This window comes from Nothoprocta perdicaria, unplaced genomic scaffold, assembly GCF_003342845.1.
Source record: "Nothoprocta perdicaria isolate Ctin4 unplaced genomic scaffold, notPer1 scaffold_75, whole genome shotgun sequence".
Lineage (NCBI taxonomy): Eukaryota > Metazoa > Chordata > Aves > Tinamiformes > Tinamidae > Nothoprocta > Nothoprocta perdicaria.
The window spans coordinates 1,466,530-1,488,622 of NW_020456032.1; the positions used below are offsets into that span (position 1 = coordinate 1,466,530).

Consider the following 22,093-nt stretch of genomic DNA (forward strand, 5'->3'; position numbering starts at 1 on the left):
CCATTAAACCTAATAGCTCAAGCCCGGCTGCATCGTAGTCGTGGCTCGTGTTGTGCTGATGAAGCCAGATCTGATTGCTCGGTGGCCAATAACTCAGCGTGGCGGCTCCTGGACGCGTCTCCGAGGGGAATCCAGACTTCCCCTCTCGGAGCACAATGGAATTTTTATAGGCTGTGGTTTTAAATACTGTGATTTCCTTATGGCCGTGACGCCACATCCAGCCCTGTCAAAGATACTCTGGGGCCAGGTGGAGCACGTGTCGGGGACTTTGATTCCTGTATAATGCATCCAAGCTTCATTCTGGTGCTCCTGCAACCTCTCAGGTGTGGCTGAGCTGGCAAAGGGGAAGGCAGCACTCCTGGATGTTATACCACTAATGCCCAAATGTTGTGATTTCTGCAAATAGTTTAACAGACCTGTGTTTACTTGCCTGTTCTCTAAAATTTGTTAAATATTCATTCATTGAAAGAAAAACAACAAAAACTTGGTGGAAAGAATTGATGGTTGAAAACAGAGCTCAGCAGAGCCCCTCTAAAAATCCCATTTGGAGCAGACAGGTGGCTAGTGACCTTTTGAGGTAGCTGCACTGTGTGGAGCAAGAGGTGGTGGGGAAGGAGCAATTGCAGAGGGCCCGGGCTTGCGAATGGGGTCTGTCGCAGGGGCGCATTTGCACTCGGCTGCACCGAATGCTGCTCCATAAAGCGTAAGTAGAGCCCTTGGACGTGTGCCCAGGTGCCGGTCGTGAGATGAATGCCAAGAAGGTTCATCCGTATCCGTAGCACGTGCGAGTGCCATCTGCTTCCCAGCAGCAGCTCTGCCTCACAGGTAGGTCAGCGGCGCTGGGCTCGTGCCCTCGTGCCCTGCGTGGGTCTTGGTTTCTAGCAGAAACTCACGCTCAGATGTCAGCGAGTCTTTGGCCGCCCCCGCGCAGGCAGCCTCCCCCGTGTCCTGGGAACTCCAAGGGCTCCCGAGCAGGATCCTTCTTTCTCACACTTCGGAGGCTCTTGGGAACGGCCGCACGGGAAGTCGCTTGCCCCATGGCCTGCTATTGTGACAGGGCTTGGGATCCCGTGGCGCAGTAATACATCTCCTGCTGAAGCCACTACCTGTGATCCCCATCCTGTTTACACAAGAGACAGAGCGCTATTGTTAGGGCTGCGATGCTCGCCAGATCTTGCAGCTCGCTGCGTGCTGTGACCTTTGTTATCTGCAGCACAGCCCCACAGTGCCAGGCAGCAGTGCTGGGGCTCCCGGCCATCTCCGCTTGCATCCCGTACCTTCCTGCAACCCTTCACAGCAAGTCGGAGATCTCGGCGCCTCTCTCGGAGGGAGAAGCGATGCCAGGAATGAAGTTCCGTAATGGCCCTTTCTCCAGTCGGTGATAAGGTCAGAAAGGATGCTGAGGTCTGGCTGGTCCAGGGGGAGTCCTGGCCAGGAGGTGGCCAAGTCCCCCCAGCACGTTCCCCTGCAGAAGCGCTGCTGTGGGTCTGTTGTCTGTGGCTCCAGTTGTCTGTTTTGACAAGCTTGTGAAACACTGATTTATATTTCGGTTTCCGAGTCCTCTCCCAGACTCGGTTAACAGTTCCCGTTAGGTTCATGGCTTGTGGGAGTGGCTCCAGAGCCTGGGGCTGCACAGGCCACCTTTCCCTAGGGAACCAGCTCAAGCCCTTCTGTGGTACATAGGAGGCGAGTGGCATGAAATCCCTCTTTGTCCTCTCCCTCTTTGTCCTCCTGCTGTTTCTGGCCCAGCTGCACCAGGTTAACCCTTTCTAATCCCGCCCTAACCCAGTCCTGATGAATGGTCCCTTGCTAGGCACCGGGGGCCTTTCTTTGGCGCTGCCACGTCACCGAGGCTTTCTCTGCGGGTTCCTCCCCGTCGCTGAGGGCGGGAGGCGTTGGCCGTCGCTTTCCTGAGTAGCGGCCCCGTCCCCGCTGCCGACCCCAGTGCATCCCCATCCCGCGGCCGTCACTCGCTTCCTGCCAGCACGGAGGCCGCAGACCCTCTCCCCGGAGACCCCGTCCTTCCCTCCATAGGCACCTCGAGGGCGGCTTTGCCACGCGGGCGAGGAGGCCGCGGCTGGTGTGTGCCCGTCACGGGCACGGAGAGGCCGCCCGCCTCCCGAGCAGTGGGACGGCAGGGCAGAGACCGTGCTGCGCTCCCCGCGTCCCGTGCGCCGGCTGCTGCTGACCGGCAAGAGGAGGGAAAGCTGAGGCCGGGCCAGCTGGCGCCGCTGCCCATGGCAGGAGGGATGGTCCCGCCGTCTTGTCCTCTCCTCAGCAATTACCATGTGAATGCCGCTCTGCTGGCGGGAGGCCCTGACACTGCGCTGCCCGCTGCGAGTTAGCCCTGGGCCTGGCAGCGCCGCGGGACCTGGCAGTGCCGCAGGCCTCACAGCACAGCGGGGAGCCGTCGCTGCCCAGCGCGGCCACGGCCGTCGCCTGTCACCAGAGCCTGAGGAATCAATTAGCGGCGGCGGCAGCACCAGTCGATGTGGGAAGCAGCCCAAGGGCTGCCGTGAGGCTCCCGGTGCCTCCGCGGGGACCGCTTCAGCCTGGCGCTTCAAGCCACGGGCTAGCGGGAGCCAAGGAGGTCTAATGTCTGTGGCTGCTGCCACCAGACACGGGGCTTGGAGCCCTTCTGTTTTGTTATGTTATCTGCAGTGATGTGTTGTGGTGTCACCTTGGGACAACTCGCCAGCCTCCCTCCCCTTGGGCTCTGCTTTGCTTATTATTTATCGTAGAGATGGGTCACTGCAGGGGCTGTCCTGCTCGGGAGGCAGAGCCCGCTCCAAATGAGCCCGCAACCGGCCCGGCTGCTCGGTGCCGCTGGCAGCGGGCAGCACCGTCACTGGTACCAGCACAGGCCTCTGGCAGCGCTGAGCCTGCTGAGGAAGCCTCTTCTGGGCCGCGTTTCTGCAAGGTCCTGAGCCCGGGGCTGCTGCTCTGCTCCGTGCCACCTACCGCTCACCGGGAAACAGGGAGGCTGCTCCAAAGCCACGCAGGGTGTCACTGGCAGAGCGGGGAAAGAAGTGGGCAGTAAGAGTCTAGTAGGGTTTAGAGAACAGATGGCCCTTTGGGATGAAAGTTTAAACCGCTTCGGCAAGCTGTTTTCTGGTGTGGGATGACCCACACGTCTGGATTCTTCACTGTGTACTTGTCTGTCCATCCTTCCCTCCTCCAAGATGTGATTTATTTTAACAAATGCATCTGTCCCTTCTGCTGAGTGCCTGCCGTAGCCGTTGTGGCTGCGCCGCTTTCTTGGTGCTTGCGTACAAACCACTTCTCATTGTCCGAGTTGGCTGCTGGTGGAAAGAAGGTGCTGGTGGTGACGAAGCGGCGCTAAACCCCAGTCCAGGAGCACGTGCGAGACGAGCGCAGGCTCCTCCGCGCGGGGCGGCGCGAGGGCTCCGTGCACAGAGGGCTGGGGATGCTGCTGCCCCCCCCCCGTAGGGGAGCTGAGCGCAGCCCTGCAGCCGATTCCCAGCCTTTCCCTCCAGGAACGACGGCTCCCTCGGCACAGCCAGGATTCTGCTGCGCTCCCTGCCCCGTGGAGTGGCCGGGCTGCGTCCCCCCCGCGTTCCCCCCAGGGATGGGATGACTCACTGCCAGGACGTGGTGCCAGCCGGGCTGAGAGCGAAAGCCCGGAGAGGAAGGAAATCATTCCTTCCTGCTGTCCATCCGGCGCCTGCTCTCAATGGGAAGGAGGGCGGAGGGATCGGGCTGCAGGGGCTGCTCTCCCCCCAGCAGCAAGGGTCTGTCACCTTGGGGGAACGGGCTGTTTCCCTTGAGAGCCCGGATGCCCCTCGTCTAACCCATCTCCTCTTCCCAGAGCTGGTGCGGAGATGCCAGAAAGGAGTGAACGTTGCACAGGTTGGTTTTTGGTTCTGTCGGGACAAGCAGTCACAGGGGAGAAAATGCAGCAGGACCATGGGAATCAGCCCGACTCTCCCGCTGCTCTGGCATGGGTGTCTGGGACCAGTGCACTGCACAGACTGGGCAGCATGTGAGCCCACATTGGCATGTTTAGCTGGGGGGATGTGTTTGCACAGGAGTCACGATTTGGGAGCGGACACATAGAGGAAATGGGGTTTTGCACACGTGCTTTGCAGGCCGGAGTGTGTGTGAATGGGGCTGTGCCCAACTGTGTGCGGGAATGGTCACCAACACTGCTCCTGATGATAAATATTTCTGTTTATCAAACCTACCACAAGTTTCCGTGGCTCATGCCTGGTGGTGCTCACGGTCCTGCCAGGAAGGCGAGTGTTGTTTTTCCTTTTTGGGGATATGACAGGCACAGAGCTGGGAAGGCGCACGGGGCGCTCGGGCAAGCTTGGGCCGCTGGCCTGTGCAGCAGCTTCATGTACCCGGGGCAAGGAGTCCGTGCGGGTCCCCGTGCAGACCTCCTGGATAGACTTCCCTGACAGTTACTCGGGTGTAATTACAGCAGGGCTAGAAAAATATTGGGGCATGTTTTCGGTGTCAGCAGCAGTAGGGAATTCATTTCTATTCTTGCTAGAAACAAGCTTTCAGAGCTAAAAACAATCTTTATGGACTGCTCTGCAAGGCAGCATCCCGTCTCCTTGGTCATGCTGCCTTCCATCAAGTTTACAGGTGCTTTAGCAAGGTCTCTGGATGTGCTTTTCCTTTTACTATTGATCCAGGTTTATAAATACAAACTGGTGGGGCTGCCAAGGTGGCTGAGTGCCTGCTGCGTCCATTGAAGTCACAAGGGACTTGCAGGTGGCCACCAGCGCTCCTCTGTTAAAACATTAAAAATGATTTACTCATTCCTAGCACTGCATTTCAAACGGGCAGTCAGCAGATTGGAAACTGCTTCTCAGCATTCCTGCGAGCAAAGATGTCCTGCCAGCAGTCCCTGAGGACTTGGAATTTGATGTTTCCTTAGAGGGACTCCCAGCGAGTTGAGCACTTTTGTCCACAGCTGTGCAGGTCTCCTCGGCAGGCTGGTTAGTCCTGCTAAAGCTGCCTTCGTTCTGCAGATCTCAGCGGCTCCCTGAAGAAGACGTTTGCAGTTAGTGTGCGCTTGCTGGGAGACAGAGCGGTGCTCGGTGTCGCAGAGCCGGCCGCGCTGCCGAGCTGCAGCGGGGCTCCCATGGGTGACAGCCAGCCCTGGCGACCAGCGGGGTTTTGGTGCAAGAGAAAGAATAATGGTTTTATTTCCCCAGAAAATCTAGATAAATCAAAGATAATTTGGAGATCTTTAAAACCTGCGTGGATGCAGCCCTGCATCCACTAGATGATCTCCAAAGGTCCCTTCCAACCTTAAGCAGTCTGTGATTCTAGATACTGTGCAATGGGCTAGTGACAGTCACTGACCTGTAGCCACTCCTGAGCTTTCCTGAGGATCACAGGACCAGCTTCTCCATCCGATCCTGCAAGCTCTGAGCTGATGCTCAGGCTGCTTCCTACCCCAAAGCTGCTCCTAATGCTCTTTCTTTTGGTTGGTGTTGGTGGGGTTTTGCTTGTTTGTTTGTTGAAATGAACAATGCCTTTGTGATTAAAACCTCTTCACTGGGGATTTGGATTCAATTCTTGGCTCCTCTGTAGGTTTTCTGTGTGACCCTGGGCAAGTCACTTAACCCTTCCGTTGTTCAGCTGCAAAAGGGGGATAAGGCGACTTCCTTCCTCCAGTCATCTGCCATTTGGACCCCGTGCTCTCCGAGGCAGAACTGCACATTGACAGGAGCCGGTACCACTGTGCCCTGCTCTCCTTTCAGGAACAGAGAGGGGCTGCTGTAATAACAAGTCCCGGAGGTGGCTCTTGTCACTGGGCAAGGAGCTCCTCTGCCTAAACAGCCTGGAAGCCGCTAGATCCTTCATCTTGAAAGGCTGTGGAAGCCTTGTGCCTTTTTACTTATCTGTTTTGAGTTGAAGGATGTTGTTTTATTGTCTTTCTGAGCTATTTGGCCACATCATGCCCTTTCTTCCTCTCCCCCACCCCCAATCCTTGTGTCACTTCTCCTGGCTGGAAGGTTGAGGTGGGTGAAATGGAAGCCCTGAATCGGCACAAAGTAATTTCTAGGAGTTTATGTGAAAAACAACTTCTACAGCCTTGGAGCTTCCATCTGCAGCATCCTGCACATGAGGTCTTTGCAGAGCATCAGTGGCTGATCAGGGAGGAGCTTTTCTGACGTTTTGGGTTGTTTTTCGTCCCTTCTTTGCAAACAGCAGGCGATTGAACCTCGTTCTGGATGCATCCCTGCTCCCTTCCTGCAGTGCCCAGCAGCTTCAGCACATGCAAGAACGGAGAGTTTGCTCGTGCGTGGGCTTGGTTAGCAGCGTGGCCCCGGTTGGCAGTGCTGGTGGTGGCATCTGCGCTACCTCTTATTTCTTGATCGGATCTGAAGACAGTGATGGAGCCTTAGGGAGAGGGGCTATGTCCTGGGGCAGACCCGCTTGCTGGTGCCGGGCCCTGCTCCTGCCTTTTGCAAGTGCCTCGTGTTAAAGCAGAACAGCCCCAGCTGCTGCTTGGGCAAGTCCAGTTTGGCATCCAGCGCTGGATTTTCGTGCAGATTAAGGAGATTAAAACACTAATGCCCATTGATAGGGGCTAAAGCTCTCTTAAGTCCCCAAAAGTGGTGTAATCCAGCAGAAAGCTCAGCGCAGCTGCAGCGTAAGCAGATCGAGGCTGGGTTTCCTGTCTCCCAGTGATGGTGGAGGTTTCTCGGAGCTTGTTCCTTGCAGCACTTGTTGAAGCGGCAGCAGGAACCCGGTCCTTGTAACGATGCTAATTTTCGGTGCAATCCAAGCCATCCACATGAAGGGCGGCATTCAAGTTGTGCCCAGCGAGGAGCTGGGGTGAAAGAAACACAGCAGCTCCCAAGTGCTGCTCGTAGAGGAGAGGAGGAAGGCGGCACGGCCGCGAGTGCTGGCCCAGAGCGCTTTTACCTGCCCTGCTTCTGCCTGGCCTCAGAGCACTGGGATGTTTGGCTGCTGCAAATGGTTTGGAGCAAAGGAGAGGGCAAGGGCTGGCAGAGCGCTGGCGGGCAGGAGCTGCCCCGGGAGGCTGCGGTGTGTCCCTTGTGTCCTGAGGACCGAAACTGTGGTCCTGCTGAATTAACCCTCCAAGGGCTGTGTGCTCCCCTCCGTGGGCTGCCTGCGGGCCGCGGTGCGGAGCCCCTGCGTGTGCGGCGTGCGTGGGTGGGGGTTGTGAGCCCCGCTCGCTACAGGATACGAGACAGACGGGGTCTGATGTTAGGTATAAGACAGAGACGCGCGATATCTCTCTTGAGATCAACAGGCGTAACCGAAAGAAGAGCGCAGGGCCCTGGGCTTTGCGTCTGCTCCGTGCAGGGCCCTGGGCTTTGCATCCGAGGAGCTCTGAGTGCCCCGAGCAGGGATGTTCCCCCGGGGCAGAGAGATCTGTCCCTCTATGGCTCTTCAAGCATCCGCAAAGAGTCTGGGGTTGGCCCAGGGAGGCTTTTATCTCTACTGGGAGCTTTTTAGGAAGCCCGAAAGCAAAAGGTTGGCGAGCTTCTCCCGGGGGCGCCCGCCGGGCGCTGCGGAGCCCACGGGCCGGCTCCCTGTGACTCGCGTCCGGGCTCGGGAGCAGCCGCTGTCCCCTGCGCTGGGGCCGCAGCACCCGCCGAGCTCCCACGGGGCTGTGCCGCGGCAGGGCTGCCCCAGACGCCCCGTCCCTCTGATTGCCACCCCCCAGGAGCACCCAAGGAAGATGGCTCTGCCCGCGGTCCCCATGTAATTCCTAACACCGATCACCATCGGTGAGATAGGTGCGGGCCCCAAAGTACCATCGACCGGGGTGGGAAGAGCATCCGTGCTTCTCATCCCAACCCCTTAAACCCTCAGGTCTTGAGGAGCCCTCCCCTTCCAGCACCCAACGTGGAGCAGATAGGGAAAGGGCCCTGGGAGGAGCGCAGCTCCCCGGCATGAAGGGGGCAAGCGGCGGGGGCCGGGGGCGGCCGGGGCTCGTGGCAACGGGGGCGGCAGCGGCCGGGGGGGTCCGGGCGGCAGCGGGGCCCCTTTAAGGAGATGCTGGCGGCGGCGGGGCCGCTCCGCGGGTTCCGGGGAGGAGGCAGCGGGCGGGTCGAGGCGCCGCAGCCGCCGCCGCCGCCGGTGAGTTGCCGCTGCCTGCGCGTCCCGCTGCCTTTGATTTCCCTTGACCGGAGGGGAAGGAATGGGGGTGGGAAGGAAAAAAAACCGGCCTTTTTGGAGAGGATGAAGGGCCGCGCTCTGGCTTGCCGGGAGCCGCCGCTTTACGCGGCTCCCCGAGCCCATGCGCAGCCTCCGCCGGGGAGCCTCCAGGTGCCAGCGCCCTTCGTTTAAAATATAATCATGTTGCTAGAAACGGGAGCTGTGGAGGTGACCTGCTCCTCGGCGGCTTGTGCCCTTGCAGCGCCTGCGCCTCGCAGCACCTTGGCGGCTGCCTTGCCTTGCCGCCGCTCTGGGGAGCCCCGTAAATGAAGTGGGACCCGAGGGGGAGGCTTCCAGGCTGCTTTGGAAGTGTTTTGGGGTGCACAGATACCCAGCAGCGAGAGTGCGGGTGCCTGGCGCTGGACCTCAGAAATTCCACTCCTGCGGCTCTTTTTTTGTAACAGTGTTATTTTTTTAAGCAGGCTTAATTTGAGCATCTTGCTTTTCTCTTTGTTTTCGAAGCCTGCAGCTTGGCGGGCGAGCAAAGCCCGGACTTGGAGCCTGCTCCTCGCCTTGCCTGGGGGCTGGGAAGGGCTTTTATGTCCCTCTGCTGAAGGCAGCGACCCGGGGCAGGGGTCCTGGGAGGGAGCCCTCCCCCTGCAGCCCCGAGGAAACCGTCTTTGGAAGCCCTTGAGCTAACCTAGATGTAACTGCGCCTCTGTGCTGGTGGTAGCGAGGGGTTTACCAACCACAGATGCATTTTGTATTTATTTTGTATTTATTTTGTATTTATTTTGTATTTATTTTGTATTTATTTTGTATTTATTTTGTATTTATTTAGCATTTTTAATATTTTATATATGTATATTTGCTGCTATTTATTTTACTTTTATGAAGTGGCTTTTTCTGCATTCCTCCCTGGGAGCGTTCTCCTGAGACCTGGCTTTCCCCCCAGCAGCCCGTGGGTGTTCCCAGGGTGGCCTCCACCTTTGGTGGAGTTCGCGTCAACCCGAGTCCCACGTGGAGACCCCACGTCCAGGGCTCGACCTCCAGCTCATAGGGCTGCGGTCCCCATCTCCGTCTCCGTGGCAGTTCTGATCTTGCCTTGGCTTTTCAAATTCCCCGGCAGGAGGAAAAGGGAGCTGCATCCAGTAGCTCCTCCTCGGAGGTCTCCTGCTTGCGCTGAGGGCTCCGGCGGGCGGCTGGGCCTGTCACGGGGAGGTTGTCACCGTCTGGTGGTGCCGGCCGCGCGCCGGGACAGGGTCCGAGGCTGGAGTCGGTAAAGGCTTTGGGTAGTTCTGGCCCTGCTGTTTGATTTGTGCACTATGATTTGGACTGGGATTAGAGATGTGATGGGGCAAACTAAATATATTTGGAAAAAAAAAAACCCCCACCTTTAAATTGAAACACGGCTCAGTCTGGTGCTTCACTCCTGCACCATTAACCCAAACGCCTCTTCCCGTGCACGGGGGCTGTGGGGCTTGTGCTTATGCCCGTGAGCGCTGGCTTATCGAGCCCTTGCGTTGTGCTCGAGGTGGGCTGAGCCTGGCCCCGTGGTGTCAGCTCCGTGGTTCCTGGTGGGAAACAGCCTTTTGCTGCCGCCTCCCTGGTGATCCCTGACGTTTTGCTTGCTCGTGCTGGGAGGTGGCTGGAGGTGGAAGCGAAGCCGAGCCTCGGGGCTCGGGTCTCCCTCAGCAGGCGGCAGCAGCAGGGCCCGTGCTCTGCTCCGTGCCCCTCGCTGACCAGGGTGGCAGCGGCAGCACAAGGGTTAAGCTGCAAGGGGAGGCCTGAGCTGAGCCTGGGAAGCGCTTTGCAAAACTTCTGTCTGGTGTAAATGAAAGGGAGCGAGAGGGGAACTGCAAATGAGCCTTTCCGGAGCCGGGAAGCACGTGCGGGGAGCTGGGGCGTTCAGCGCATAGTCTCTGGGCTGGATCTGTGCCCTGCAACTCGCTGCTCTGTCCGCGTGGGACTTTGTGTTGCAGCGTTTAGAGCAGGACTGGGGTGTTCCTCTTCTGCCAGCATCGCTCTGAAAGCGAACTCGGCCCCCGGGAGTGAAAGGCTTTGCACTGGGTGCCGCTCCGGAGCAGTCGTTGCATGTTAAACGCTTTGCCTTAATCCCTGCTAGCTGCCAAACGCCAGCAAGCACCAGAGTCCAGCGCAGGGGAGTTCCTGGGTCTTGCATCGAGTAAACCTACTCTCCTTCCACGTTTGCTCCTCCAAGACAGCCTTTGTACAGGCTGCTTTGAAGGAGGGCCGCCTGCAGAGATGCAGAATGAAGCTTTTTGCTCCATTCTTGCACGCTCAGGAGCCTGCTGGTCACCTCTCTGGCAACTCCTGGGTTGATTTGTCCGACTGAAGTGTCGTTCAGTGTCCTCTGCTGTTTCTCGGTGCTGTCCGGCTTGGCCCTGGTGAGTGAAAATCTGCAAGCCAAGAAGGGAACGTGGCCAGTGGGTGGATGGTGCTGAGCTGGCCGCGAGCCCCCGACGGAAGCCAGGAGCAGAAGGACTGCAGCTCGGAGGAGCTTTGCCAGCTCCAGGTCAGATGACTGCAATTAAATAATAGCAAATGTTCCTTAGTTACCACTCGTCACTCCTGTGCTGGCAGTGGCTTCGGGAAGCCTGTGTGCCCACTGAGCCCTCTTCCCATGCCCCGGCTGTGCTGACTCCCCTCGAGTTTCCCGAGGTCCAGGTTGGACCAAGCCATGTCCCGGTGTTACTGGTACCCGCACGTCCCCGTTGGAGCCGAGGGATCGGCCGCATGGGGCACTGCGTGATCCCGCAGTGCGGATCGGAGCGTGTGCCGGGAAGCACCAGCTGCTCCACCCCAACCCTCGGCCTCCTGCTTCACCAGAGGAGGCTGCAGCAGCAGCTGGGCTGCGCTGGTGCCTGGGGTTGCTGCGAACCCCCCGTGTCCCCGCGCTTGGGAGATGCCTGAAGCGGCGGTAGCGCTGTGAGCTTGGCGAGAGACCTGGAAAGGACCCGGGAGCTGCATCTCCGCAGCCTTGCCAATCTGCGGTAGCTAACTGGGAGCTATAAATTCTCTCTCTCGTTCTAAAAACATCTCTGTTACACCCAATGGTCATAATTTTGCAGGATTGTTGCTCCCAGCAATTGAAAGGTTAGTTGGTCAGCAGGGCTCTCTTGAAAACATCTGTGGCTGCTCAGCTCTCCGGGAAGCTGCTGTGTTTTCATGCCCTTGATATGCTGTTGTTTGCTGCTATGAATCTTCTCTCCACCGTAGCATAAGGACACCCAACAAATCTGAAGCCCGTGCTGTGTTCAGTCCAACACAAAGCACTGCACGGAGGGAGGGGGGAATTGTGCCCGCATCAGTAATCTGCAGTGTATCTTCCAGGCACTTGTGGCTCTGCAAAATTGAATGCAAAGTCTCCAAAAAGTAACTAAAAGCTGTTGGAAGAACCCAGGAGCCCGTGCTGCAACCTTGGGTTTGTGCGTGCTCCGTGCAGAGCTCCCCACATCTCCAGGGTCCGCATGGAGAACTGGCTCCGCCACGGCGAGCTCGCTTTGGCTCGTGCCTTCTGTTTGTCCAGGACCGTGTCGGAGCGCGGAAGCCACGAGGCAGGATGGTCTTTGGCATCTCCATCGCTGTTCTGCGAAATGAGCAGCCCCATCGGGCAGCATCTTGGTGCCGCCATCCCAAGGGCAGCCTCCAGCCATCCGCTCCGCAGGGAAGCGCGAAGGAGCCGGGTGCAGTGGCACGCACTGTTTGCAGCTGTGCAGCGGCCCCTGTGCAAAGGCAAAGTGATGGCAATGGCATTTGGGGTCCTATCCTGCTGCTGCCAGGGGATTGGCGGCCTTCTGGGTATCTTTTAGAGTCTTAAACGTTTATTAATTCATCTCTTCTTGTAGCGCTCCGGAGGGGCTGGGTTGATAGCGCCGGCGCAGGAGGTGCCGCGGTTCTGGCACGGTCCCCGCGGGGAGCGTGGCAGCTCTGTCCCGGCAGGAGGTCCCAGCAGCGCATCCCTGGAACAGCCGCGCTCCCGCTCCGTTTCCAGGCTGGGATCCTTCTCTTGTCGACAGGCGGCTGCCGAGAGCGGTCCCGACACCCGGCAGGTCCCGCGCGCGGCCGCGTCCTGCCTGCCCTCGCGCAAACCCATTGCAGCACCCGGGCTGCTCGAGTCCTTCCCGGCCAAGGCAAGACGCGCTCTGCCTGTGCTGCTTGTAGTGCCGGGAAGCTAAAGAGATAATAAATGTTTTGGCTGCAACACGTGATGAATCTACTCTGCAAAGGGCACTAGACTTCTTGGCATCCTTGTTATCATGCAGATTCCCCTAGTTACAAAGTGTTTTATTATTATTTTTTCTTTTTTCTCAAATATGAGCGCTGCTCATGTCAGTGGCATTTAGCTTGCCCGGGGCTGCGGTCACGAGCTCCCCGTGCTGGGCTGGCGAGAAGCTTCCCCGGGCTGCCCCGTGCCCCCTTGCTGAGGTTGCACCTCCCTACTTGGAGGCATAGGCAGCTTTTGGTGTTCTCCCCCTGCGCCTGCAGTAGCTGAGTGGTTGCACAGCCTGCTGCTCCTGCTGCTGATTGCACACTCACCACGTCATTTAGTTTCTCTAGTGGCATCTAGGAATTTTTCCCACTTGGGCCTTGCCGCTTTGCAGCGGTGCTAATTCGGGATCTATGGATAAACCTCTGGCATGCCGGGCCTGTCGTCTTTGCGGGGAGGTGTTGCCAGCTGTGCGAGTGGCTGGCGGGAGCTCGGGGGCGGCGCGTTGCCGCCGTGCGTGCCCGGGATGGCCCGTCCGCTCCCTGCGGATCACACCTGGACGCTGCTCGGCAGTCAGAATGAAGCATTTAACCTAACTCAACTCTCTTTAGGATGAATTCTGGTTGGGATTGGGTTTTTTTTTTTTTTTTTTTTTTTTGCATGTATGTGCTTGGCCTGCGTGTGAGCGTGTTGAAGTGAGCTCTGCTTGCAGGAAATGAGGGTTTCCTACTCGCACGTCCGTGCAGGCTCCGGTCCGGCGCGGCGTCCAAGGCGCTCGCCAGTGCAGCAGCGGTGATGTGTTTGTGCTTGGAGGTAGCCCCTCCAGAGCAGCTGCACTCCTGCACGCGAAGCCCTTTGGAGGGAAGGAGAGGAAAACATGTAGCACCTCATAAAAGGCCAAAAATAACAGTGGAGTGAGGGAACAAGTGAGGGGAGAAGGTCTGTGTTCCTGCCTTCAGGAATGCAACGGGGACCTACGAAGCCTTGCAAAAAAGCTGTAAAATAGAGTTTGCTCTGGCTGACGGATCCACGGGTTTGGACAGTGATCAGCTTGCAGGGATGAGGTTACTATGAGTGCCTTTTCATAAGAATCTCACCAGCTTCTCCCTGCATGCCTGCATTAGAGGAGCTGGGTTCCCCTGCCCGTGTCACGGCTCCAGCAAGGACCTGGTGGGCCCATGTGGCTGAGTTTGTGCGTGCTCCGTGTCAGGATGTCTCCTGCGTGTCAAGCGGCATCGCTTGGTAGTAACTGCAGGTCTTCCTTCCAAGTAGCAGATGCTTCCGCCTCTGTTACCTGTGCGGTTCCCAAAGGAGATAGGAGAGGTGGTTCCCAACTCTCCTTTAAGAAGGTGCTAAAAGAGGCAGGTGGCTCCCCAGGCACCTGCCTGCTCAATGGCAGCAGTGCCCAAGCGCCGGGTGAAGCTCCACGCTCTGCAGCCACCTCGTGCGTGGGACGAGTGTCCGGGCCCTTTGGAAATTCCCAGGGCTGGGTTTGCCCTGTGCACATCAGCAGTGTCCCCAGACCCTCAGCTCTGCAGAGGCAAGGAGCAGTGAAGCCCTTCGGGGTTTCGTGGCTGTGCCACTTTCCAGTTTTCGGTGTAGAGCAGCAGTAAGAGCTAGAGGTGAGCTGGGGACAGCAGCATCTCCAGCACTTCAGGCAAAGCGAGGAGACATGTCACTAGATGCAGAAGATTTCGGTGCTTGACAAAAAGCCGCCCGCTTCCCCAAAACGTGGCTGCAAGGCTTTTATTCCCGGGATGAGGATGGCATTGCAATTGTCGTGGCAGGAGCAGCGGGATACGTGTTCCCTACGGACGGAGTGGAGATACGTGAGCCTTGAATAGCAGCACCCGCACAGGGCTGGCTTGGCTGAAAGGCTCCGTCCCGTGTGCGAATAAACTCCTGGCCTTGCGGAGCATCCCAATTGTTCCACAAGGGAGGAATTGCAGAGGGATTGCGGAGCCGCATCCCTCCGCTCGGGGTGCGAGGGGGATGGAGCCGCGAGGCTGGACCTGCTCCGTGCTCACTTTCCCACTTTCTCTGCAATGCGTGCAGAGAGCAGGAAAAAAGGAGCTGCGGAAGCCCGAATTGGGCGTTAGCGGCAGCCAAGGCACATCCCTGTCCCGCTCCGTGCCCGGCTGTTGTTGTTAGCGGCGATACAGCGCGCGCTTTATTCCCGTTCCGGATGCTCCAGGCAGCTCCTGGTGCGCCAGGCTGCCCCTCACCACTCCGTCTGCCTCCGTCCGCAGGTCCCGAGGCCGTTCCCAGCTACGCGCCCAGCATGACGGAGCCTCCCAGAGACGCCGGCCCCAAGCAGGCGGCGCCGGCGCGGCCGGAGAAGCCCGCCGCGGACTTCGGCTATGTGGGCATAGACGCCATCCTGGAGCAGATGAGGAGGAAAGCCATGAAGCAGGGCTTCGAGTTCAACATCATGGTTGTGGGTGAGTTGTCCCGTGCGTGTCCAGCTGTCTGCAAATGTGCTCAGCAAGCTGTTTATTTGACTCTTCCGTGGCAACGCGCGTCCCCCTCGCAAACAGCAGTTCAGCTTCGGTGCTGGAGTCAGCAAATCCTGCTGCAGGGAGCTGGGACGAGCCTGGTTATTGCTGGAGGCGCTTGGAAGAGGCCCGTGGCAGGCACCTTCCCGCCGGCTGGGCTCGAGTTGCCGCTCGTGTCCCCGCTCGCAGGGCGCTGGGTGCTGCGCTGGGCAGTGCTGGCGTGCGGCACTGGAGCCGTCCTGGCGAGGCGGGCAGGACCAGGCGCCGAGAGCCGGTGCCGACTTGTGCCGCTGGGCACGAGGCGCTTGCTAAGGGTGGCTGCATGCGAGGGGTGACAAGGCAGGGGACACCTGCGCGTGTGAGGGGTTGTGCAGGGCAGCAGCCCTGGGGTCACAGGTGCCCGGGATATAGGAGCCTCCATAAAGAGCACAGAGGAGCTGGAGTTGCAGGAGGGCCTAATGCAAAGAATTTGCTAATTCTGAAACAATAGAAATTAAAAAATGCAACGTGGCAGCTTCCTATCAGCACCCAATGATCCCTGTGCTTTTTTTTCTTTTTTTTTCTCCTTCTTCTTTCTTCCCCCTTTCCCCCCGCCATGCAAAGATTGGTCTCTGATTTGAGGTCAGGTCTCCACAGGACTCAAGCAAGGGGATTACAGCAAACCAGGTCGCTGCGAAACCAGTTCTTGCAAGTCCCTGTAGCTTTCTCCTTTCACAAAGGCGCCTCTCTGCAGCCCTTTCCCTGCCCTCCCCGGGGAGGAGGGCTGCCTCCTTGTTCTTCGGGCTGCAGATGAAATGGCACCCATTAATTAACCCCCTCTTGCCGCAGCGGAGGGGCCTCCAGCTGCCTCCTCCGGGCACATCCCGGCCTCCCGACTCCAGCCTTCCCTGGAGCTGCTTGCGAGGGCGCCGCGGGTGCCTGGCCGGGACGCGGCCGCGCGCCCTGGGTGGTGCCTGGCTGTTTACACGCTGCGGAATTCGTGGCAGCACAAACAAGTCGAGCCTCCCTGGAGCTGCGGGTGGGACGGGGGCGGTGGCAGGAGCCAGCGGGAACCACGAGGGATGTTCCCCCTGGATGGGCTGCCAGGGGCTCCGCGGTGTTGGGCGCCGTGTGGTGGGTGACCACACTGGCAGTCCCCAGGAGCTGCAGGGAGATGAGCTCTCCGTGTGGGATTCACCTGACCCTTTTATTCCCATGCAACTCAAGCTCCAGATCCGTGGCGTTCAGGCGCCCAGCCGTGCAGCGCTCAGCCCTCCAGGCCTGGGGCTGGCTCTTTCCTGGAAGCTCGTGCCGCTCTGCAGCGCAGGGCACAGGGGCTGGGGGGCTGCGGCGTCACCGAGGGGCCCGGAGACCATGGGGCAGCCGCGACACTCGCCGCACAGCCGCCCACGGCTCCCCGCTCTGCTCCCCGCTCTGCTCCCCGCTCTGCTCCCCTGGCAGCTCGGCCGCTGGCACAGGCAGGGCCGAGGCGCCTGCCGCGGGTGCCAGCCGCGGGTCACCCTCGTTCCCGCTCTCCCTGCCTGCGAGCAGAGGGGGCTCGCGGGCCGCCCGAGGCTTCGCCCCGCGTTTCTGCAGGGCTGGAGTGCTTGGCCCCGGCCTCGTCCATCTGTTTCTCTTGCGACGCAGCTGCGATAGTTGCTGACGAAGAGGGTTTTCCTGCGCTGCGTTGCAAAGCTCTGGGATGGGGCGCGGGGTTGTGGCCGGGTTGTAAACTCTGCGTTTAATTGCTGCACGATCGCTGAAGTGGGAGCGGGCGGATTTAACCTCCCGCGTTACAACAGCGCTGGGAGCCGGTGCCAAAAGTTGATGCTTGATGCTAAAGGAGGTGCAGTTGGAGGCCCCGGGTTTAACTTTTGGTGCCTTTGCTCAGCTCTGTTGGAGGTCGTAAGCGAAAGCCTTGCTGTGCTCTGGAGCCGGATCCGGTTTTATCTCACATGCCCAAATGCTCCAGTTCTGGGGATGGTGATTCCATGATGGATGGCAGGGACTCCCCCAGGAGCTTCGCACTGACAGCAGAGCTCAGGAGGATTCAGCCCTGCAGCCAAGCATCTGCTCTCCAGCTTTGGAGCGATTGCTCTGCTTTCTTTGCAGAGGTTCCCCTTGGAGCTCGCGGGACAGCAGCTCTGGAGATGTGGGCGCTGACAATGTCCTTCCTGCTCTGCTCTGGACTGTGAAGCGCCAAGATGTTTCTCTCTAGATGCTGTTTTTCTCAGAAATTGTAGAACTGAGTGCACTTAATAGGGCTTCGTTGACCCAAGGATGCTGCCAGTCCAGAGCTGCCTGGATGGCCTGATCGCAGAAGCGAGGGAGGTTGCGGCCACAGGCGTGGGTGACGTGCGGCTCCTGCTGCCTGCGGCTGGGTGGTCCAGCTGAGGACCCTGCACAGCAGCTTTTCACCCCAGCCCCCTGGGGAACCTGCCCTGGGTGCCTGCAGCGGCGGGACCTTGGGGCCGAGGGTCCGGCCGTGCCGTCCCCGTGGGACTGTGCTCCTTGGCCGCGCCTCTCCCAGGGCTTTGCACGGCTCCAGTCCGCTCTTCCTTCTCAGACACTGATTCAAACAGACTTTGCTGGTGCTGCCCTGCTCTTAAGAGGCTCCTTGCCTGGTGACCCATTAAATCAGGCCTCCTGCTGGGCTCGGGCAGTTGCTTTGTGTCTTTGCTGAAAGAGCCAGTCAATCCTGGGGGTTAATTTATTCCTTTGTGATCCCCCTGCAAGTGGTTGGGTTGTTTCATTAACCCCATCCTGACTAGCCCCTTGTAATGGGGGCCTGGCAGGATGCTTAAGGAGTCCCCCTGCCCGTGTCCCCAATGTGGTTGTCCTTGCTGTCCCCTTATGCCAGTGGTTAACAATTTCTTTCACAGTTGCACCTTTTGCCTTCACCCGTGCAGAACTGCTGTGGGCTGATTCTCTCCTGGTACAGGGGACATGGAGGTCCCATCAGCTGAGCCGTTCCCTTAAAAGGCGCCCTGGGAATGGGTTAGGGCTGACTGCTATTTATCCTGCTGTTTTCCAGGTCAGAGTGGTTTGGGGAAATCCACATTAATCAACACACTCTTTAAATCCAAAATCAGCCGGAAATCTGTACAGCCAACTTCGGAGGAGCGGATCCCCAAGACCATTGAAATAAAATCCATCACTCACGGTGAGTGCCTGCAGATGCCCCTTGGTGGCATTTGGTCCTGCGGGGCCTTGTCTCTCTAGAGGCTTTCTGGGATTGGAAACCTCCACTCCTGTCATTTGTCTGAAGGGACTTCAACCATCCAGAGGTGCTTACTGGGCCAAGCAAGCTCATCACCTTTGCCCTTTATTTATTAGTGTTGATTTAACTACAACAGAAGGGGCCAACTGAAGTGGTTGTGGGGGTTGTGCCTCAGGGCAGGTGTGATGCTGTATCTGTCATCTGATTTTGGGTGGGCAGGCTTGGCCCGAGTGCCTCTCAGCTCTTGTCTCATGAAGCTGCTCCCTGCTTGTGTGTTTCAGAGATTGAAGAGAAGGGAGTTCGCATGAAGCTGACAGTCATTGACACCCCGGGCTTTGGAGACCACATCAACAATGAGAACTGGTGAGAAGGCTGAGCAGGAGGTCTGCGGGCTTTGATTTGGACTCTGAGGATACCACCACCCCTCTCTGTGTTGGAGAGACATGGAGCGATGTTAGGCTAGAGCACATTAGGCTCATTGTCTGGGCTGCTTGTCCGCAGAAGGCGAGAGAGGTTGGTGTGGGTGGCAGGAAGAGAGGTGGGAGACAGCCAGGTCTCCGCATGACGCTGTTTCCTCCCAACCAGCCTGTCACCTCAGAGACAGCACCGTGCCGTGCTCTATAGCACTGTCAGCAGAGCCCTATAACAGCCCTGCTAGAGTCCACAAACATCCTGCTGTTTCTGTCATGAGACAGCCTTTGTTTTCTGCGGGGATCAGCTGCTGCGCTGGGGTGACCGGTCCCGTGACCCTGGTCACAGGTCCTAAAGGCCAAATTCTGCAATAAGTCTCTGGGACAGCAGCTTTCTCTCTACATTTCATAATGTATTCCTGGAGTAAAGCAGGGCTGTCCTCTGCAAGACTGCTCGCAGTTGGGTTGCTCACATGGACGTGACCACGCGTGCTTGTGGTTCTACTGCTGGGAAAGTTGGGAAGTCTCCTTTGGTACCCTGTACACCTTCACATCTCCTGCTCCTTTCCCTGTAGTTGGTTCTTCAGAGCCCCCTAGATGCTGTCATCTCACACTAGGTGCTCATGCTAGGGAGAGGAACAGTCCTGCTTTTAGGCAGCTTGTTCCTGGAGTAGAGAAGGGAGGAATTTCTAGGCACTTGTTCTTTAAAAGAGAGCGTAAACAAGATCCACTACTCCCCCGGTTTAAGGAGTGTGAGGAGTTGCCAAGTGGTGAACACGAGGTTTTGTGATTCCTGCTTCCTGCAGTTGCTGTATGAATGGGAGCTGATAGCAACTAAAATATTCCCTGTGTGGTGTTGTTTTTTTTCTGTGGGATTCTGTAAGATACTTCTGTTCCAAGGACTCTGCTTTGCAGAATGCTTACGGGGGGGCCAGATCTCTCACATAACCCCCCTGTCATGTGTTTATGTCTCTCTGTAGCTGGCAGCCCATCATGAAGTTCATCAATGACCAGTACGAGAAGTATCTGCAGGAGGAAATCAACATTAACCGGAAGAAACGGATCCCAGACACCAGGGTGCACTGCTGTATATACTTCATCCCAGCCACAGGCCACTCGTACGTACCTGCTCTCTTTGGAGCACATCTCTACTCCAGGTTGGGGTTGAGGACCTGTCTCCGCTCAAATTCTGTGTGCTTCACTGTCCTACTTTTGGGCTCACCTAACTTAGCTGCTCTGAATCATCCTTCATCAGAGAAATCTTCCTGTCTCTCTGTAGAGATTTGAAAGAGCTCAGGTCCTTCACAACACCCTGCCTGAAGTGTCTAAGATCTGGAGATGTCTTTTGTGCTCTTGTGGATCATCAAGAGCAACATGGTAACTGGGCATGCCGTCCCCCACAATTGCACAAGTGGAACCTGTTGTTCCTAAAGCCATAGCCTTCTGCATCTAGAGTCTGCAAGATCAGGGCAAAGTTGCTATAGCTTTATAAATGCCAAGCAGAACTTGGCATTTGCCCTTCTCTTGGAGGACTTAAGTTCCACAGGAACTTAAGGAAACATTTCTTGACAGTGAGGGTGACAGAGCACAGGAACAGGCTGCCCAGAGAGGTTGTGGAGTCTCCTTCTTTGGAGATCTTCAAAACCGGCAAGATGCAGCCTGTGCCATGTGTTCTAGGTGACCCTGCGTGTGCAGGGGGGGTGGACTAGATGACCTCAGAGGTCCCTTCCAACCTTAAGCATTCTATGACTTCTAAGTAGCCTCCCTCACCTGACTGACAAAGGCAAAGCAAGCAGCCAAGTTGCTCACTTGGCCAATGATGGACACCAGTCAGTGAGCTCTGGAATTTGATGGATAGGCCGCCTTTGCAGATGGGAAAATATTTATTTGCCTGCAAAGCTGCCATGGTAGGGGAAGAAACCAGTTGTTCTAGAGCTATTATACAGAGCAAACAAACATCCAAGCTGTTTAAGAGTATTTGATAGATTTTGATGCCGGTTATACCATGCAGAGCTTTCCTGTCTCTGGCACTTCTCACATGACAGCATCGAAGAGCCAGATGTTTTGTTTTGTTTTGACTTGTAGCTCTCAATGAGTATCTTGGGCACATAAAATATCTTTAAAAATCTGACTTGAAGTATCATAGCATAAAATGAGGCCTGAGTTTCCTTTTGATTGGTGTCACTTCCTTCCACTTCTGGCCTTGTCTGCACGGGGATTTCTTTGTTTTTAAAAGTAAATTTAAACTGCCAGAATTGTATTAAGTTCAGGTTTTTTTTTTTTTCTGTTCCCTGTGTAGAACTTTATTCCAAAAGAATATTTTGCTTGTGTCAGTGGGTAGACCAAAAATGCATTCCTCATTGGAATAAGATGACTGCATGGGCCAGTTATGCCATTCTTGTGTAACAAGCTAAGCTTATTTGTGTGGATGAGGCTTTAAAGTCTCCTCTCAGGGGAATGAGCAGGATGCTCAGCAGCATCTTAGCATCTAGTAGAGCAGGTAAAGTGCCATCTCCGTGGGCCACAAGGTCCAGGCATTTATCTCTCGCGAGCAGCCGGCGCCGCGGCGGGCAGCGCGCGTCCCTGCGGGAGCTCTGCGGCCGAGCAGCAGCTCCGCTCGCGGGGCACCCAGCTCTGCCCCAGCCCTCGTGGCGTGTGTGGCCGTCACGTATGTGGGGCAGGCGCCGCTGTGCAGCAGCTGGCCCGGCCCCTGCCCGCGCCTCCCCAGCGGCGCATTCTGCTTTCTCTCACCCGCCGCCTCTCGGGCTAGCGAGAGCTGCCTGCAGGCTCAGCTGCGTTGCTTCCCCCTCTCCAAACAACATGTGTTTCCAATAGGAGAGGCAGCCCTGCTGTCGGGGCCGTTGCTGCCGAGCGGTCGCTCCCTTCCCGGAGCCGCGCGGGGCCGGATGCCCTGGCTGGGGCCGCGGCTCGCGCTGCTCGCAGGGCTGCCCATCCCTGCCCATGTGGTAGAGCGGGCACCTGGCTCCCCAGTCCCCTCTTGCAGTGGGCTTAGGGATAAACTGAAGGAAGTGAGGTTTTAGGGAAGCTGAGAAACCCAATAGAGTGGAAAAGGCTCCCTGGGAGGAAGAATTTGTTGGGAAATGTTGTTTCTGTGAGAGCTCAAGCAAGTGCTGGGGTTTCCCTGCCCCCTTGCAAAGTGGACAGTGTCTCTCATCTCCCTGAACAAGCTTTCTCTAGTGCTGCCCCTGGTCTGTGGATGTGAATGAAAGACCTGCACCGCTCTTACTGCAGCGGAGGGGCATCCTTTTGGAGAGACGGGGCTTGGGAGGCAGTTTCACACGGGAAGCCCATGGTGTTTAACGCAGGCTTTGTGCCTCTGCGGATGCAATCAGTGGTCCCTTGCAAAAGGGCAAAGAGAAGGGAGCAGAGGTCCTTAATCCTGTGCTTCTCCATGAGTAAGTGGGGAACGTGCTTGGAAAAGGTGCTCTGAGGTACTTGGTGCCCTAAGGACCTTTGCTAGGGGCACGCTCACCAAGCCAGGCCAAGCTGAGGGTCCTGCAGGGTCCCGGTGACACCCATGCATGTGCTGGCCTTGATCCCGGCCAGCCATCCAACCTTGCCCTGATCCCCAGTGCTGGCTGCATTCAGCGCTCGGTACAGACACAGCCCCCATGGGCACCAAAAA

At 57.6% G+C, this 22,093-nt stretch overlaps 1 protein-coding gene across 5 annotated transcripts in view; it reads left to right on the top strand.

The window, feature by feature from the left end:
* The window catches only part of SEPT9 (septin 9), a 140,143-nt gene that overhangs the window by 108,287 nt on the left and 9,763 nt on the right, over nt 1–22,093 (top strand). For all 5 annotated transcript variants that reach the window (XM_026051425.1, XM_026051422.1, XM_026051424.1 and 2 more), the window contains 4 exons: nt 14,593–14,784; nt 17,852–17,980; nt 18,319–18,400; nt 19,428–19,565. In XM_026051425.1, coding sequence (XP_025907210.1) covers nt 14,593–14,784; nt 17,852–17,980; nt 18,319–18,400; nt 19,428–19,565 — 541 coding nt within the window. The remainder of the gene's footprint in view (nt 1–14,592; nt 14,785–17,851; nt 17,981–18,318; nt 18,401–19,427; nt 19,566–22,093) is intronic.